The following is a 20,479-nucleotide window of genomic DNA, read 5'->3' as shown; positions in this document are numbered from 1 at the left end:
TAATGATGTGACAGACCACATAAATAATTTGACAGACCAAATTAATTGACATGACGGCCCACATTAAAAATGTTGTGGCAGATTCCATTAAATGACGTGGCAGACCACTTTGAATGACAGGGCGGGCCAATTTAAATGAATTGACGGATCACATTAAATGACGTGATGGATCACTTTAAATAATGTGAGGGACCGCATTAATTGACATGACGGATCACGTTAAATGAGGTTGCAGACCACTTTAAATGACATGGCAGGCCATTTTAAAAGATGTGACGGACCACATTAAATTACGTGATGGACCACTTTAAATAATGTGACGGACCACATTAAATGACATGGCGGACAACAATAATCAATCAATCAATCAAAGTCATAGTTTATTTATATAGCCCTTAAACACACCTGTCTCAAAGGGCTGCACAAAAGCACAACGACATCCTCGGCTCAGATCCCACTGATGTGGCAGACCACATTAAATGACATGGCAGGCCACATTAAATGACTTGACGGACCACATTAAATGATTTGGCGGACTACATTAAATGATTTGGCAGACCACATTAAATGACATGGAGGGCCTCATATAAATGATGTGACGGGCCACTTTAAATGATATGGCGGGCCACACTGAATGATGTGACAGAACACATAAATAATTTGACAGACCACATTGAATGATATCTCAGGCCTAATTAATTGACAAGACGAACCAGATTAAATGATGTGGCACACCAATTTGAATGATGGGGCGGGCCACTTTAAAGGACGTGATGGACTACATTAAATAATGTGACGGACTACATTAAATAATGTGGCAGACCACATTAATTGACATGACGGATCACGTTTAATGAGGTTGCAGACCACTTTAAATGACTACATTAAATGATGTGACGGACCACATTAAATGATGTGGCAGACCACATTTAATGACATGGTGGACAACGTTAAATGATGTGGCAGACCACTTTAAATGATATGGCGGGCCACTTTAAATGACTTGACGGACCACATTAAATGATGTGACGGACTACGTTCAATGACGTGATGGACCACATTAAATGATGTTGGCAGACCACATTAAATGATATGGCGGGCCATTTTAAATGACTTGGCAGACCACATTAAATGACATGGCGGGCCCCATTAAATGATGTGATGGACCACATTAAATGACGTGACGGACCACATTAAATGATGTGATGGACCACGTTAATTAATATGGTGGACAACATTAAATGAGGTGGCAGACCACATTAAATGATATGGTGGGCCACATCAAATGACTTGAAGGACCACATTAAATGATGTGGCAGATCACATTAAATGACATTGTAGGCCCCAATTAATGATGTGTCAGACAATGTTAAATGATGTGACGGACCACATTAATGATGTGGCAGACCACATTAAATAATGTGACGGACCACATTAAATGATGTGACGCACCACCTTAAATGATGTGGCAGAACACATTAAATGATATGGCAGGCTCCATTAAATGATGTGGCAGACCACATTAAATGTTGTGGCAGACCACATTAAATGATATGGCGAGCCACATTTAATGACTTGAAGGACCACATTAAATTATGTGACAGACCACATTAAATGATGTGGCAGATCACATTAAATGACATTGTAGGCCCCAATTAATGACGTGGCAGACCACGTTAAATGATGTGGCAGACCACATTAAATGATATGGCGGACAACATTAAATGACGATACGGACCACATTGAATGACATGGCAGGCCACATTAATAAGGCCGGACAGATCTGGCTCCGGGGTCTTAAGTTTGACACAAGTGTTTTATGCTATACAGTACTTATGTTTACTTGGTCTTATTTCCTGGTTGAGCCAGTTGAATGATCTGAGCAGTGCTGCCACCTAGCTGCAGGCTTGTGTATCGCTCATGAATGAAAAAGGACGCTAATACTGGAAGTCCCTTGCCGCTCAGGCCCCCCCTGAGACCTCAGTGCATACGTCATTGCAAAGTTGACTGAGGAGAATGTGGCAAATTTCACTCCAAAATAAAACCCCGCCTGGACTTTGAATAAAACTGTTGCCAAGTTCTGAGCAAATAAATGACGTGCATTTAAGTAAAACATTTACAAAGTGTTCCTCTATGACATTCTGAACATACTATTGCATTTGTGTTTTTTTTTTAAAAGTTAAATTATCCACTCAATTGATTCACCGCAATTCATCGCGATTAATCAAATTGCAAAAGTTGTGATTAATCTGATTAAAAATTTAATTGTTTGACAGGATGAATTTAAATACACATATAAATCAGTCATTGTAGCAAATTCAAATCTCAGCACACCCAACAGTTTTAGGCTGCAATAAGTGTTGTTTACGGTAAAAAAAAAAAAAGCTTACCTGAGAGCACGGCACCGGACCCAATAAGAACCTGAAGAATCAGGAGAATAGATCCAGTCATGATGGGATCCATGATGATGAGAAATGAGGCGGTTTGTTCGTCTCTATATCTCCCTCCTCATCTTTATGACAGTCCAGGAGGACGGCCTGCAGAGAGGAAGAAGTCATAGAATTAACAGTCATTGCATTTGCTTCACACATAAGAGCAAGAGGCTAACTTGCAAAGAGACATTTTATGAACGTGTTAAGTCACTTGTATTACCTCTGGAGATCCAGATGACAACAAGTGTAAAAAAAAAGTGGCAGTGACGCATCTAAACAATTGGTTAAACATTGGACAATACATATTCTAACATTGGTAGAAGCCCTACGACTTGACAGTGCAAATATCTGCAGTACCTACACTACCATTCAAAAGTTTGGGGTCACCCAAACAATTTTGTGGAATAGCCTTCATTTCTAAGAACAAGAATAGACTGTCGAGTTTCAGATGAAAGTTCTCTTTTTCTGGCCATTTTGAGCGTTTAATTGACCCCACAAATGTGATGCTCCAGAAACTCAATCTGCTCAAAGGAAGGTCAGTTTTGTAGTTTATGTAACGAGCTAAACTGTTTTCAGATGTGTGAACATGATTGCACAAGGGTTTTCTAATCATCAATTAGCCTTCTGAGCCAATAAGCAAACACATTGTACCATTAGAACACTGGAGTGATAGTTGCTGGAAATGGGCCTCTATACACCTATGTAGATATTGCACCAAAAACCAGACATTTGCAGCTAGAATAGTCATTTACCACATTAGCAATGCATAGAGTGTATTTCTTTAAAGTTAAGACTAGTTTAAAGTTACCTTCATTGAAAAGTACAGTGCTTTTCCTTCAAAAATAAGGACATTTCAATGTGACCCCAAACTTTTGAACGGTAGTGTATGTGAAGTAAATATGGGAACCCGTCTTATCGAGGCAGAAGGACTAAATTCCAATGCGACATATGTAGAATGTAAACATGCAAACAGTTTCTAACTTGAGAGCCAGAAGTGCTAAGGTAGACCCTGAGGTCGTCAGATACTATTTCAACAGAGAATGGATAAGATGCTAACAATTAGATAGCTAGCCTTTTTAGCACGATAGCAACAGTGAGGGTCATTGAGTGCTGAATTTTACATCATGCCTTGTTGTAGTCAGATACTACAAACCCCGTTTCCATATGAGTTGGGAAATTGTGTTGGATGTAAATATGAACGGAATACAATGATTTGCAAATCATTTTCAACCCATATTCAGTTGAATATGCTACAAAGACATATTTGATGTTCAAACTGATAAACGCTTTTTTTTTTTGCAAATAATCATTAACTTAGAATTTGATGCCAGCAACACGTGACAAAGAAGTTGGGAAAGGTGGCAATAAATACTGATAAAGTTGAGGAATGCTCATCAAACACTTATTTGGAACATCCCACAGGTGAACAGGCAAATTGGGAACAGGTGGGTGCCGTGATTGGGTATAAAAGTAGATTCCATAAAATGCTCAGTCATTCACAAACAAGGATGGGGCGAGGGTCACCACTTTGTCAACAAATGCGTGAGCAACTTGTTGAACAGTTTAAGAAAAACCTTTCTCAACCAGCTATTGCAAGGAATTTAGGGATTTCACCATCTACGCTCCGTAATATCATCAAAGGGTTCAGAGAATCTGGAGAAATCACTGCACGTAAGCAGCTAAGCCCGTGACCTTCGATCCCTCAGGCTGTACTGCATCAACAATCAACATCAGTGTGTAAAGGATATCACCACATGGGCTCAGGAACACTTCAGAAACCCACTGTCAGTAACTACAGTTGGTCGCTACATCTGTAAGTGTAAGTTAAAACTCTCCTATGCAAGGCGAAAACTGTTTATTAACAACACCCAGAAACGCAGTCGGCTTCGCTGGGCCTGAGCTCATCTAAGATGGACTGATACAAAGTGGAAAAGTGTTCTGTGGTCTGACGAGTCCACATTTCAAATTGTTTTTGGAAACTGTGGACGTCGTGTCCTCCAGACCAAAGAGGAAAAGAACCATCCGGATTGTTATAGGCGCAAAGTTGAAAAGCCAGCATCTGTGATGGTATGGGGGTGTATTAGTGCCCAAGACATGGGTAACTTACACATCTGTGAAGGCGCCATTAATGCTGAAAGGTACATACAGGTTTTGGAGCAACATATGTTGCCATCCAAGCAACGTTACCATGGACGCCCCTGCTTATTTCAGCAAGACAATGCCAAGCCACGTGTTACATCAACGTGGCTTCATGGTAAAAGAGTGCGGGTACTAGACTGGCCTGCCTGTAGTCCTAACCTGTCTCCCATTGAAAATGTGTGGCGCATTATGAAGCCTAAAATACCACAACGGAGACCCCCGGACTGTTGAACAACTTAAGCTGTTCATCAAGCAAGAATGGGAAAGAATTCCACCTGAGAAGCTTAAAAAATGTGTCTCCTCAGTTCCCAAACGTTTACTGAGTGTTGTTAAAAGGAAAGGCCATGTAACACAGTGGTGAACATGCCCTTTCCCAACTACTTTGGCACGTGTTGCAGCCATGAAATTCTAAGTTAATTATTATTTGCAAAAAAAAATCAAGTTTATGAGTTTGAACATCAAATATCTTGTCTTTGTAGTGCATTCAATTGAATATGGGTTGAAAAGGATTTGCAAATCGTTGTATTCCGTTTATATTTACATCTAACACAATTTCCCAACTCATATGGAAACGGGGTTTGTACATAAACGATGAGGCAATTGAAAAAGCGCATGAGGCTAAATGACAATTTTACAGTTGTTTTGACATAAAGGCGTCCTAAAATGTAATCATGTGTGGACACAGTGATAGTAACCAAGAGAGATTGTTCCGGAAAGCGATAGTAATAAAAGTCATTTGGGTGTAAATATCCTGGTTGTAATTGAACGATAGCCTACTTTTGATGCTTATTAGTTGGCAAGTTTATAAAGACTCTAGAAGAACATACTTACACAAATGTGGTTTAAAAAATGGCGGAAATAAGTTGATCTTTAACTTGTGCTTTAACGCAACTTCCCAGACTTCCTCAAAGTTCAACATGTTGCGCAATTAACGACCAGCAATTCGGTCAAACGTTATAGTTGAGTTTTTGGGGAGATGATGATGATAACGAGATATGTTTTACGAGCCTGTCCTTAAGATTGCCTTAACTGATAACCTGACCCTTGGAATCATGGGAGAGGCTAAAAGAAGATGCTTTATCTTGATGACGTTGTAATCAGATTACCATCAACAGCAAAACAAAAAAAGATATAATTTGGACGTGCAACATAAAAATGCTGGAAAATGGAGTAAAGGTTTCCATATTGTGGCGTTATTTGTTATTTTGGCTACATTTGAGGCAAAATTATTGAGAAACATATTACACATGGATACATATAGACTGATAAATGTTATAAATGAATACAAAATACCTGTGTAAAACAACAATTAAAAAATGTTATCCGATATTATAAAGAATATAATAATTTCTAAAACTAAAATATTATCATTTTAAAACCACTGGTGACCAAAGTGCGGTACGGGGGCCATTTGCGGCACGCGGCTTTTTTTTTTTTATTGGCCCGCGACACATTCAAAAGACAAAATAAAAACATTCCGGATTAGAACAGTCAGTGTTCAAAAACACAAATACAAAAATCAGGGGTATTTTATTTGAACTAAGCAAAATTATTTGCCAATAGAACAAGAACATTTGGCTTGTCAAGACTTTCCAAAACAAGTAAAATTAGCTAACTTCAATGAACCCAAAAATACCTTAAAACATTGGCGTTGTTAGGCCTATTTTAGGGGGGTTAAGCTCAAGTTACAAAAGGAATTCATTATTATTATTATTAAAGTTAGTTATGCTGCCTCAGCCTGAGCCAATCAGTGGCCACAATAATCAATGATTGTTTTGGTCTCGTCTTGTGGCCTATACTACCATTTTGTTTGTATTTTTACTTCATTTAACCATTTTTATATTTGAAAATGCTCAATTTAGGGCAAACTTACATACAATTAGCATATATTGGTTGACCTATATTGATTTGGTTTTAGTATGTACACAATGTATTAATGTGGCCTTCAATTTTTAATTATGCAGCCGTCGCTGAAAAAGTTTGGACACCCTTGTTCTAAAACTATATAGGCTACTGTTCACTGACAAATAACCAACATTATTCCTTAAATATAGTACCCAAATAGCATGTAAGACAATAACTGACATATTAAAATCAGGAATAGTATCCCTACATAACACACTAATGGGTGAGGGCGGACCTACGTCACTTCCGCCTACCAATCCCCTAGCAACCGGGATTTCGTTGAAAACAAACCAGCTCACAGCGAACACAGCATTGACAGAAAAAGCATTTAACGAGCGTTGGGGCTTGGAAGTCGGCGTTAAATCCTTCATTTACGCATTTTTACTTATTCGCATATCGTGTGAAAAAACGAAAATGTATTATTTGCGTCAGACTCGTTTCAGTGAACTTTAAAGCTTCTCAGGCTTAGCTTAGCTTGCTAGTTAGCTTAGCCTGCGCGCTACTAAGAAAGAGACGCGGAAGTTATCAACAACAAGATCAAGTGTTAGTGTATAAAATATTGAGAGATTTGAGGGCTACATGTATTGAATGGCAACATGAAAATTATAGGGTTTATTGGTTTTTAAAAACCCAACTGTTAAGTGCAAATTTAAACGAAACCGGTTTTCGAAAATAGCTAGCTAGGCTATAGACTATATAGTATATTACTTACTTAACTTAATCCTCTTCTTCCCGGATGGGAAATAAGGCTTCGACGACTCGACGCCATTCATCTCGCTGCTGTGCCTCGCCCCATGTAAGCTTCATCTCTTTCAGCTCCCCTTCAACTGTTCTTCGCCAGGTGTTCTTTGGCCGCCCTGGCTTACGTTTTCCCGGTGGTGTCCATCTTAACGCTGCCTTTGGGATGCTCTCGTTGTCCGGTTTTCGAAAATAGCTAGCTAGGCTATAGACTATATAGTATATACCGCATGTTATTTTTGTACAACAACAACTTCAGCTGTCGAACGTTATAATGTACAAATTCAACAAGTAGAACATTAGCACGGACGAAAAGCCAAGTTGTGGTTAAGAAGGTGGATTTTTATTCCTTATATTTACCAGAAACGAAGTGATCCGAACACACGACCCGGGACTTTGGGGGACTCCAGTGAGAACCGTCCTCGTTTTCCCAGTGTAAAGCTGCGAGCCATTTGTCTCGTCTCTGTGGGCTTTTATCACGCTTTGGCAGAACAAAATACAACCTTTGTTTTCCCTGTTTCCAGTTGTGGTTAGCACAACCAAAAACAACACCGTTTTTGGGCATTTTGGAGGCAGAATGACGGGTTTAACCAGCGTAGGTCGACAGGTTAAAGAGTAATGGCAACGGTTTGTTTTCAACGCCAGTCTGGTTGCTATGGCTCGAAGAACCCGTATGTAGCTCAGTTGCCCGGATGTCGGCCTTCACCCATAAATAAACAAATACACGGAACAGAAAACAAGCAACACGTTCAAGTTTAATAGGTGTCCGTATAGATGCCTGACCACAAACATGGTATTTCTCGGAGCATTACAAGCAACAACATGTATTATGTTTATTTATTATGTTCTCCTTAATGTTATGTCTGTGTTGGTAAATAATATACATATAAATATTGCTGTAAAAAGCAGCCGGTACATTTATTTTTGCTCGATGCTGTCTCCATGTGTCGTCTGAGCCATAGACATCTTATAAGTAGACACAGCTTTGGCTGCTGTGACGCGAGAAATTCGGCCGCCATCTTGAAGTGGTGACGAGGAGCCGGCGAGCAGCCTAAACTGACAGTTGACAGGTAGAAAACAAAGATGCCGGGCTGGTGTTCAGCGTTTTCCTGCTCAAATGAGCGGACTGTTGAAAATAGGAATCGGGGGATTACTTTTCACAAGTAAGATTTAACATTAACGTACTATTGGTTGTATTTTGTGAAAATAATATTACCACAGAGTTGAGAAGGAGCAAGGATCTTCAATAGTACTAAAATCGTAGCCGCTAGCAAACAAGAGTATGACCATAATAGAATTGCTTGTCAATGATATTAATTACATTTAAAAATGTCATACTTAAATAACATAAAGTTGAAATAAATTATAAAGATAAAGATTGTAAAAGCCAACAGGGGTAATAGTTAGGACCACAGTCCAGATTGTGTAGGGGGGTTAATATATGTTAGCTAACTAGACAATCAGATATTCAAATACTACCATTGTTGGGTAAGACAGAATTTGGTTTTAGCCAGAATCCAGTGAAACAGATTGGTGGCTTTAGCTGATATAAAGACTTTCAGGTGTTTATATATGTTTATGTTTAAGTATTTGGCAGACGCTTTTATCCAAAGCGACATACATAAAAAATACATATAAAACAATTTTACATAAATAATGTCTGTTGTGTATTTTACATAAATGAAATAGAAGGTTTCATGTTAAGACATTCACACAACAAAGTACAGATGTTTCCGCATATAGAAATTAAACCACATCCAACATTGGACACGATGTATGTGTCTTTGACTCACAACTAAACCAAAGGTGTAGTGTTATCACCCTCTAGGGTTACTCTCAGAAAAAAACCATGCGACCACAAATACAATAAACATTACAAAGTCAACAATTTCAATACAAAACAAACTAAATATATTTGTGCAAAATATCTACTTACAAAGGTTTGACCAAGTTTCATTATGATTTGGTGGATTTCTACGAAGGTCCTGGGTTAGATCCTGCGTTCGGGATCTTTCTGTGTGGAGTTTGCATGTCCTCCCCGTGACTGCGTGGGTTCCCTCCGGGTACTCCGGCTTCCTCCCACCTCCAAAGACATGCACCTGGGGATAGGTTGATTGGCAACACTAAATTGGCCCTAGTGTGTGACTGTGAGTGTGAATGTTGTCTGTCTATCTGTGTTGGCCCTGTGATGAGGTGGCGACTTGTCCAGGGTGTACCCCGCCTTCCGTCCGATTGTAGCTGAGATAGGCTCCAGCACCCCCCGCGACCAGTAGGGAATAAGCGGTAGAAAATGGATGGATGGACAATCACTGTAAACATTATCATTTAAGGGAAGAATGTAATACAAAATATCAATACAAAGTGTCAAAACAGCATAAACTCTCTGCTGCTGCAGTAACAGAGATACAGTCTATAGGTCCTTAAGATATATATAGATATCTAATGTTTGTTTATGTAGGATATACGCATGTATATATAACCTAATCATATTGTTTCCTGAACTTCAAAATAGCTGACCGTTTTTTCCCCCTTCTCTGGGATTATATTCCCAGTTTTGATCTCGGGCGTCTGGTCACTTATAGCATATAAGAATATTCTATTACTGTTAAACAAACTATGAATAATAAAACACGCCCAAAACATGTGTCCTTTATCATAGCTACACGTATGACAAAAAACTGCTTGAAAATCAGTGGTATTCAGTGAGGTAAAATGAATTAAATGCGCTGACAATTCATTGTTCCTGCCAAATGGATTGCACTGAGTGGAGCGGATCACCACTCCAAGATGGCGGCCCCGCGTCTCGTCAGCGCCAGTAAGCAGTAGCGGTCGATGCTGCGTCTACTTCTAAAATGTCTATGGTCTGAGCATAGCACAGCAGCTGACGTCATAGCGCGTCCGCCTGCCTACGTCATCACCGGATGTTGACAGAGGGTCACTTGACAGGAACAGCTGGACGGGAACAACAAAGCATTTCGGTTTTACAGCGGAATGTCCCGTCTGTAAACAACAACAACAACAACAACAACCCCTGACGTCGCTACTCGACGGACGTGTAGACCTCGCATCACGCCGGCCAACGTTTCGAGAAGTCGACGACCTGAAAAAAAAAGTAGTCAAAGACGTCTTTTTTCTATCAGTCTTGTGTTGTTTTCCTGCTTGTTGTCGATGCTAGCTAAGTGGCTAACGTGGCGTTAGCTCTGTACAGTCTGCTGGTTCTGATATTTATAACCGATTAATGTTGTGTTTGTTCGCTTTGTTTAACAGTTGGACGTGTGAATAATGCGCTATTCAACAAAACCCAATAACTGGGAGTAAAATATTCAGCATTAAAAAATATAAAACTGCAGTTAACTCAAAAAGGCTGTTGATTATGCAGGTTAATGTGTATCTTTATTACGAAAGCTTTTTGTTATACACTGAATGCAGGTTAATGTGTATCTTTATTACGAAAGCTTTTTGTTATACACTGATTATGTATATGAACATGTGGCGCGTTTGTTGTGTCATCACATTATGCTGACGATTTAATTGAATACAACTTATGAGCAAGGTCTCAGTTTCTTAAAACTCGTTGTGTAAAAAGTCGGTGTGATTAAAAAAAAACAGTGTGAAAAATTTTTGCATATAGAAAAATCAACGCAGAAATATTCGTTGTTTCAAGACTCCATCCATCTATCCATTTTCCTCCGCTTATCCGAGGTCGGGTCGCGGGGGCAGCAGCCTAAGCAGAGAAGCCCAGACTTCCCTCTCCCCACACTGCAAAAACTGAAATCTAAGTAAGATTAAATATCTCAAATAAGGGTGATATTTGCTTATTTTCTGTCTGATATGATAATCTTTCTCACTAAGCAGATTTTATGTTAGAGTGTTTTACTTGTTTTAAGTGTTTTGGTCCTAAATTATCTCAGTAAGATATTATAGCTTGTTGCTGAGATTTTATGACCTATATTGAGTAAAACATGCTTGAAACTAGAATATCAACTGATGCAAAGCTGCGTCATCAACACTCACAAGTATACAAGTACTTTTTTAAAGTAATAATTTCAATTATGATGCCGAGCGCATATCATTATGTCAAGATAATGGCACTAGCATTTACTTAATTTAAGAATATTTTTCAACATATTGAGCAAAAAGGTCTCTCTTTTTTTTCCCTACCAAGAAAAGTGCACTTGTTATTAGTGAGAATATACTTATTTTAAGGTATTTTTGGGTTAATTGAGGTTAGCTAATTTTACTTGTTTTGGAAAGTCTTGACAAGCCAAATTTTCTTGTTCTATTGGCAGATAATTTTGCTTAGTTCAAGTAAAATACCCCTAATTTTTATTTTTTTTTTTCTTGTTTTTGAACACTGACTTTTTGCAGTGCAGCCACTTCGTCCAGCTCTTCCCGGGAGTTCCCAGGCCAGCTGGGAGACATAGTCTTCCCAATGTGTCCTGGGTCTTCCCCGTGGCCTCCTACCGGTCGGAAGTGCCCTAAACACCTCCCTAGGGAGGCGTTCGGGTGGCATCCTGACCAGATGCCCCAACCACCTCATCTGGCTCCTCTCGATGTGGAGGAGCAGCGGCTTTACTTTGAGCTCCTCCCGGATGGCAGAGCTCCTCACCCTATCTCTAAGGGAGAGCCCCGCCACCCGGTGGAGGAAACTCATTTCGGCCGCTTGTACCCGTGATCTTGTCCTTTCGGTCATAACCCAAAGCTCATGACCATAGGTGAGGATGGGAACGTAGATCGACCGGTAAATTGAGAGATTTGCCTTCCGGCTCAGCTCCTTCTTCACCACAACGGATCGATACAGCGTCCGCATTACTGAAGACGGCGCACCGATCCGCCTGTCGATCTCACGATCCGCTCTTCCCTCACTCGTTTGAACAAGACTCTGAGGTACTTGAACTCTTCCACATTGGGCGAGATCTCTAACTCAGGACTCACTTCTGGTAAATTAAGACTGAAGCAATCGATTTTGTCTCAGAACCAGCCAATGAAGTGATTCAGTCTTATTTTACAAGAAGTGGGTCTATAATTTTAAAGCGACAAATATTTTCGCACTGCACCATATTTTTTACACTGAATTTTTAAGCACCATTTTACACACTGAATTTTTATACAGACAATTAAATTGTCAGCATAATTGTTTTAAAAAATATCCCTTCACAAAATTCAAATTAAGTTTCACAAAAAAACTTTTGTAAAAAAGACACAAGTTGACTGCCATAGTTTATCATCTGAACGACATTGCCTTAAAAAGATGATGAAGGCAAAACATTTATTTTTTTTTGTCCTTAAACGTGGTAGGAATCTCTTGCAAGATTTTGTTTTGATTCACGTTAAAGTACTTAATGGTCCATTTGAACAACAAAAGTCATTGTGATTGTTTGTGCAGTCAACATGGGGCGCATCTTCCTGGACCACATCGGTGGAACGCGCCTGTTCTCCTGTGCCAACTGTGACACCATCCTGACCAACCGCTCCGAGCTCATTTCCACGCGATTCACGGGCGCCACGGGTAGAGCTTTCCTCTTTAACAAGGTACTTTATTAGCCACACCTGCACTGCCCTTATGGGACTCGGGACATGTTAGTGTTTTCTGAACATTAATTTATTCATGGCAACCTATCATGTGGAGTAGATTTTAGGGATTGACCTATTATCGGCGCCAATATTTGGCATTTTGACCTATATTGGTATTGGCCTCAATTATCAGTATCTGCCTTTATGTTCACAATTACATAATAACTACAGTAGCAGATACAATATATACACATAGGATACCAGTATTTACTATTTAGATAAAAAAATAATGAGGTAAGTAGATAGTAATAACCACAGCTCTTTGCTAAGTTCTCTCTTTGTTGGAGCCCAATTTAAAAAAAATAATAATTTAACAACAAAAAATACTCGGTTTTTCAATAAGTATCCCCAAAAATGTTTTGATATCTGAAAGGGCATTTATTTGAGATCTTGTGAGAATTTTCTTCAGTCTGCTCAGCTGCATTCACTGCGGTGCTCACGGGTCCACGCCCCACTGTTCTCCTTGCAGTGCTGATTGATTGATTGAAACTTTTATTAGTAGCTTGCACAGTACAGTACATATTCCGTACAATTGACCACTAAATGGTAACACCCGAATAAGTTTTTCGACTTGTTTAAGTCGGGGTCCACGTAAAACAATTCATGGTGATCGTCTGCAGTACTGGTCACCTGATCTGCCAGAGCATAAGAAGACGTAGTAGGACTGATAATTCGTGTTGCGACCTTAGTCGTTATATTTAGTGAGTAATCAAAGGCCTTAAAATACTCTAATCAAAAAAGCGGCAAAACCTTAAGAGGCTTTGAAATGAAAGCCCGCATTGCTCTTCTCAACGAACACCTGGTGCTGCTGTGGGCCCCTGCCCCATCCAAAAGCGCTCGCAGGCTTTCCAGGATGGTTTGTTGCCTTAAAATAGACAAGACTTGGTGAAGGGCGAGAAATAAACACGCTTAAGCACTGAGAAGTGACGACCGAGTAATGACTGTGCAAACAGGATGTGACGTAGGGGGCTCCGCCTCTTCAAAATGACCGCACCCCTGTGTACAGGTAGTGATGTCGTCAAAATGGCAGCGTCCTATGGCCTCCAGCGGCACGCAAAATGAATGAACTAATGAAACGTTCATACGCCGAGACATGGTTCGCCCACAGGGGCATATTTAGTGTAGTGTTGTCCCGATACCAATATGTTGGTACCGGTACCGGCACCAAAATGTATTTTGATACTTTTCTGTACTTTTCGATACTTTTTTAAATAAAAGGGGACCACAAAAAATTGCATTATTGGCTTTATTTGAACAAAAAATATTTCGGTGCATCAAACAAATGTTTTTTATTGCAATTGTGTCCTTAAATAAAATAGTGAACATACTAGACAACTTGTCTTTTAGTAGTAAGTAAGCAAACAAAGGCTCCTAATTTAGCTGCTGACATATGCAGTAACATATTGTGTCATTTATCATTGTATTATTTTGTCAACATTATGAGGGACAAGCTGTAAAACATTGATTATTAATCCACTTGCTTATTGACTGTATCTCTTTCAACATTTTCTATCTACCCTTCTGTTAAAATGTAATAATCACTTATTCTTCTGTTGTTTGATGCTTTACATTAGTTTTGGATGATACCACAAATTTGGGTATCGATCCGATACCAAGTCGTTACAGGATCATACATTGGTCATATTGAAAATCCTCATGTGTCCTGGGACATATTTACTGAGTTTATAAACATAATATACATTTTGGGGGGTGGGGTTTGGAGGGGGGGACCAGTACTTTTTAGAGGCGGTATAATACCGAATATGATTCATTAGTATCGCAGTACTATACTAATACCGGTATACCGTACAACCCTAATTTGACGCGATGTCAAGGTTCGTAAACCGAAAAGATCGCAAATAAAAGCGTTCGCAGATAGAGGTTCCACTGTATGTAGTTTTAAACATTTTTGTTAGGACTTTCTTTTTTTTTTTTTACCCACTATTTGCAAATGCGGTGGCTTTTGAAGTTGTGGGTTTCAATGACATCAGCTTACAACTTCACAGACTGTATAGCGTTAAAAAAACAAAACAAAAAAAAACAAGCTTCGCTATACATTCTAAAATCCTTTGTTGACTATCCGTCAGTTAGATTGTGATAACTCTCTGATCATTTCGTTTTTCTTTTAGCGACCGGGCTAGCCTTGAATGACATCGCTCATGTTAGCACTTTAAGTCACTATTGTGGCACTTCTCAGACACTTAAACCAGTTGACAAAATTGTCTATTAACTGTACAAGTGATTTTTTAAATTATTATTTCAACATTCCTAACTGCCAATAAAACTCAAAGGAACAAATACTTAGGAGGCATCGTGCCTTGTTACATTCAAAGCTGTCATAAAAGTGTAAAAATAAGTCAAGTATCGGCAAATTAAAAAACAAATGAACGACTCACCAGTAGCTCTGTTAATGATTACTGAGTGGGCCTGGGAGGCGAGTCTTGTTTCCACACAAAGGCTTTTAATCATACTTGCCAACCTTGAGACTTTCGAATTCGGGGGGGGGTTGGTGGTAGCGGGGGTGTATATTGTAGCCCGGAAGAGTTAGGGATGCAAGGGATTCTGGGTATTTTTTTCTGTTGTGTTTATGTTGTGTTACGGTTAGGGTTGGGTATCGAGTATCGAGTATCGATTGGAACCGGGACTAACTTTCCAATTCCCCCGGAATCGTTCAAAAGTTTAAATTTCGATTCCTGTTTTCGATACCCAGTCCGCCGACCGGAAAAAAATATATCCGCCGAACCGGAAGAAGAAGCCGCTGAACACCAACGAAGAAGCGCCCACCGCCGGAAGTGTTAGCATAGCCGAGCGAGTCAGTCAAGCTCAAGCATGGATAGCGGGCGTCGGCGGTCGAAAGTGTGGCTTTACATTACAAAAAAAAATGAAATAACCGCGAAATAACAGAGCTCCATGTCCATCAAGAAATGAGTGGAGAGAGAGCTGCAGATGTACCAGGACGTTCCACCGATACTTATGTCTGACGACCCTGCTGCATGGTGGTGGTCCGGTGGAGCCAACAAAAGACTTATCCTTTGCTGTCAGATCTCGCTTTCTCCTATTTATGCGTTCAAGCTTCTTCCACACCCAGCGAACGTGTATTTTCCACAGCAGGAGACACTATCTGTCCAGAACGCTCACGCATCCTGCCTGAGAAGGCGGATATGGTCATTTTCCTAAACAAGAACTGTCTCTGATTTTATACTGTACCTGCTGCTAATCTGGACTGGGTTTTGCAAGTTGTTTCTTATTGTTTATTTGCTTTTCTGCACCAGGTTAGCCCATCAGTGGGCGCACGGTAACATTTTTAAGTACCTGCAGCATCATACACTTGTGTGTGTAAATGTGTTTTCATGAGGTTTCCTGCAGCATCATACACTTGTGTGTAAAGGTGTTTTCATGAGGTTTCCTGCAGCATCATACACTTGTGTGTCTAAATGTGTTTTCATGAGGTTTCCTGCAGCATCATACACTTGTGTGTAAAGGTGTTTTCATGAGGTTTCCTGCAGCATCATACACTTGTGTGTAAAGGTGTTTTCATGAGGTTTCCTGCAGCATCATACACTTATGTGTAAATGTGTTTTCAGGAGGTTTCCTGCAGCATCATACACTTATGTGTAAATGTGTTTTCATGAGGTTTCCTGCAGCATCATACACTTATGTGTAAATGTGTTTTCATGAGGTTTTCAAAAATAAAGCTCTCTTGAGGAAAGTGTACCCCTGGGAAAACGTATTCATAATTTATAATATTTATATTCAAGTTCATAGATTCAATATTTATATTCTAGTTGAAAACAGCCCTGTGAGGAATTTATAGTAAAGTTCATAAAAAGTTAATAGAATTAAAATTGATGGAGAATGTCATACTATTTCATTCAGAAAGATTGTAGGTTAGCTAGCTCATTTAAAATATCCTAAACTTTTTTTTGACCCTGCCTCTTAAAAGAATCGGAATCGAGAATCGTCAGGAATCGGAATCGAAACAAAGAATCAGAATCGTTCGAATTTAAACGATACCCAACCCTGGTTACGGTGCGGATGTTCTCCCGAAATGTGTTTGTCATTGTTGTTTGGTGTGGGTTCACAGTGTGGCGCATATTTGTAACAGTGTTAAAGTTGTTCATACGGTCACCCTCAGTGTGACCTGTGTGGCTGTTGATCAAGTAATGTCTTGCAGTCACTTTCGTGTGTATGCAGAAGTCGCATACAACATGTGACTGGTCCGGCACGCTGTTTGTATGGTGAAAAAGCGGACCCGTCGACAGGTTGTAGAGGACGCTAAAGGCAGTGCCATCACGGCACGCCCTTAATATTGTTGTCCGGGTAAAAATCGGGAGAAATTCCGGAGAATGGTTGCCCCGGGAGATTTTCGGGAGGGGCACTGAAATTCGGGAGTCTCCCGGAAAAATCGGGAGGGTTGGCAAGTATGCTTTTAACACAGGAGCAAAGTGCGTATTATCGCCACCTGCAGGCTCAGACCGGAACAATATAAGACACCATCCATCCATCCATCCATTTTCTACCGCTTGTCCCGTTCGGGGTCGCGGGGGTGCTGGAGCCTAGCTCAGCTGCATTCGGGCGGAAGGCGGGGTACACCCTGGACAAGTCGCCACCTCATCGCAGGGCCAACACAGATAGACAAACAACATTCACACTCACATTCCCACACTAGGGCCAATTTAGTGTTTCAGCATATACATTGCGTATACTCTTACGTACCTTTCAATTGTGCGCGCAGGTGGTCAACCTGCAGTACAGCGAGGTCCAGGACCGCGTGATGCTGACCGGCAGACACATGGTGAGAGACGTCAGCTGCAAGAACTGCAACAGCAAGCTGGGCTGGATCTACGAGTTCGCCACCGAGGACAGCCAGCGCTACAAGGAGGGCCGCGTCATCCTGGAGAGGGCGCTGGTCCGCGAGAGCGAGGGCTTCGAGGAGCACGTTCCCTCCGACAACTCGTGAGCTTACCTCCACATGCCGTCGGCAGACTTAGTGACGTTATTGCTAAAAGTACTTCCTGGTTCGCACAACTTAATACCCCAACCTAGGACACAAATACGAGGACATTTCACAAAAGTCAACTACGGTGGACAATTCTTTGAATTAGTCATGCTAGCATCAGCTAGGCACAATGAAATTGAAGATGTATTATTTAATTGGTCATATTGTACTGAGCAGACAAATCTATGGCTATCGTCACACTTTTCCTCTTTGGCCATTATTGGTATCCATCTGTTGGGGCGTCACAAGAAAGCCAGAGAAAAACTAAAGCGCTTTATACTGAGTTCTAAAGTGACTCGACTTTTGAGGCATTCCCCCCTGCTTCCTCCCCTCCCTGTACATTTTGGTATAGAACTACAAATTGTACGCTTCCTACACGCATTTCGCATGAAGAAACATGAAATGTCAGTTAATGAATGGCAGGGTACTTCATATGAAATTTTCCATAAACGTATTCTGAGCTGCCTCCTGCTCCGTTACTGGTAAAAAAAAATATGACAGCGATAATCCAATCACGTCAACACCTCCCCTCGTGATACGCAGTGTTAATGCAACATGTTACCGTATTTTCCGCACTATAAGGCGCACCTTCAATGAATGGCCTATTTTAAAACTGTGTTCATATATAAGGCGCACCGCATTATAAGGTGCGTAGAATAGACGCTACAATAGAGGCTGGGGATGCGAGACCTGTTGTCGCTCAATATTGGTCCGTATATAAGGCGCGCCGGATTATAAGGCGCACTGTCAGCTTTTGAGAAAAATTGGAGGTTTTTAGGTGCGCCTTATAGTGCGGAAAATACGGTATATCCCGTTTTCATCTACTAGTTTTCCATAGCGTTTCTGCTCGAAAGGATTCTTCATTGGTCGCTCCAAGCAACGTTTGTAAGTTTTACAATATAACTAAAACAATCCATACTTACTAAACAGTCCCATGTGTGATGTCTGTCGGAGTGCTGTCATGCATATTTGTACGTGCTATCGTAACATAATCAAGCTAGTGTCGTTAGCATTAGCTAATATGCTAACACGTTTACAAGTTTTTAACTTACATTGTTTCAATATCGTAAATTTACCAAAAAGTCTTTGTGGCGTTACTGGGTCTGTTTAATGTTAAAGTTAAAGTCCCAATGATTGTCACACACACACACTAGGTGTGGTGAAATTTGTCCTCTGCATTTGACCCATCCCCTTGTTCACCCCCCTGGGAGGTGAGGGGAGCAGTGGGCAGCAGCGGTGGCCCCGCCCGGGAATCATTTTTGGTGATTTAACCCCCAATTCCAACCCTTGATGCTGAGTGCCATTGGAAAACTAGCTTCCGCAGCTAGTGGGTCCATGACGATGACTTCTGTGTGACAGGCACCGTTTGGAAACAAGTAAGGTACATTTACAAAATATATGTATACATTTATTCCTTCTGAAATTTGGTGGGTGCTCTCTATTGCCCGCAAAATAAGATAGTAATTTAGAAGCAAGCTCGCTATTGAGGAAGCTACAGTGATTTGACCATAATATTGAAATATCATTTATATCAGGGGTGTCAAACTCATTTTAGATCGGGGACCACATGGAGAAAAATCTACTGCCAAGTGGGCCGGACTAGTAAAATCATGGCACGATAACTTAAAAACAAAGACAACTTCAGATTGTTTTCTTTGTTTAAAAATAGAACAAGCACATTCTGAAAATGTACAAATCATAATGTTGCTGTTTTTTTTACACTTATATGTTAAGTTAATAATAGTATTCTACCTTTTAATTGTCATTATTTATACTTTCTGAATAAATTATCTGATAATGTTCATCAGTCAACTCATTGGTGTTAATTTTCAATCTTTTAAGATCAAAAAATAATATCAAAATCAAATTACAGGGTGTTTATTTATTTAATAAACATTTTTTTAATTAATCAATCCAACAAAATTATACACAACAATACCATAATAATACAATTCCAATTCCAAAACCAAACCCGAGCCAGCAACATTCAGAATAGCAATCAACAGAGCAATTGAGAGGACACACAAACATGACACAAAACAATCCAAAAGAAGTCAAAACAAAAATGAATAACATCAACAACAGTATCAATACCAATAAGAATTCCATGCACTTTGGAGCGATATTTTATTCGGACGATTGTGGACCGCTTTGGGGGCTTTTGGACTTTGAAGGTATTATTTTTAACGTTCTGAGCTCCTGTTTCCATGCCAGCGTCATAAAGGAAGAAAAATGTTGCTTTCAAATCTAGAATGTCGCTCAACTCGTCGGGGCTGAGGTCGTGCAGCTGAGACTTCAGATGGGTACATTTGCTTCAGTAGTCAACAATGAATCTCCCGAACCTGTAACAAAACATCATAATTAGCTTCACGAGCTCGTGCGAGGTTATTAGAATCATTACCCACATTGTGATCCAGACATTGCACAGCGGTGGAAAGAACAGCTTTGACGTCACACGGGTGTAGCGAGAGCAGCGTACGACAAAGGGCGAGCATGATGGTCGGGGGGTCTGACTCATGCCGCCGTGCAATTAGGCGCCATTCTTCTCTTCATTCATCACCACGGAGAGCGTGCACACATGTGACTTGTTATTTTCACTACGCCTATCAGGCTTTGTGTCCGCACACAAAAAAACAACATTCTTAACCCCCGGTCTTTTGGTTTGAAGAGCAGAGAAGCAGGAACGGTTCTT

The 20,479-nt window shown here is 40.3% G+C and overlaps 2 protein-coding genes across 3 annotated transcripts in view; one reads left to right on the top strand and one right to left on the bottom strand.

Moving 5' to 3' along the window:
* LOC133646246 (phospholipase B1, membrane-associated-like) overlaps positions 1-7,907 on the bottom strand; it is a 64,470-nt gene extending 56,563 nt beyond the window's left edge. The window contains exons 1-2 of the mRNA XM_062041413.1: positions 7,575-7,907; positions 2,391-2,537 (exon numbers count right to left, since the gene is read on the bottom strand). Of these exons, the coding sequence (XP_061897397.1) occupies positions 2,391-2,463 (73 nt within the window). The 5' untranslated portion in view covers positions 2,464-2,537; positions 7,575-7,907. The remainder of the gene's footprint in view (positions 1-2,390; positions 2,538-7,574) is intronic.
* On the top strand, positions 6,829-19,603 carry LOC133646247 (protein yippee-like 5). Of its 2 annotated transcripts, none has more exons than XM_062041415.1 (3): positions 6,829-7,272; positions 12,601-12,746; positions 17,524-19,603. In XM_062041415.1, exons 2-3 carry the CDS (start codon positions 12,606-12,608, stop codon positions 17,746-17,748), a joined length of 366 nt encoding a protein of 121 aa, XP_061897399.1. In that variant the 5' UTR covers positions 6,829-7,272; positions 12,601-12,605; the 3' UTR covers positions 17,749-19,603. The 2 variants fall into 2 exon arrangements, with proteins under 2 accessions (XP_061897399.1, XP_061897398.1); XM_062041414.1 differs by lacking the exon at positions 6,829-7,272 and adding an exon at positions 10,146-10,326.
* The last annotated feature ends 876 nt before the right edge of the window (positions 19,604-20,479 follow it).

Source organism: Entelurus aequoreus, linkage group LG03 (assembly GCF_033978785.1).
Source record: "Entelurus aequoreus isolate RoL-2023_Sb linkage group LG03, RoL_Eaeq_v1.1, whole genome shotgun sequence".
Classification (NCBI taxonomy): Eukaryota; Metazoa; Chordata; class Actinopteri; order Syngnathiformes; family Syngnathidae; genus Entelurus; species Entelurus aequoreus.
This window is presented reverse-complemented; position numbering and strand designations above follow the sequence as displayed.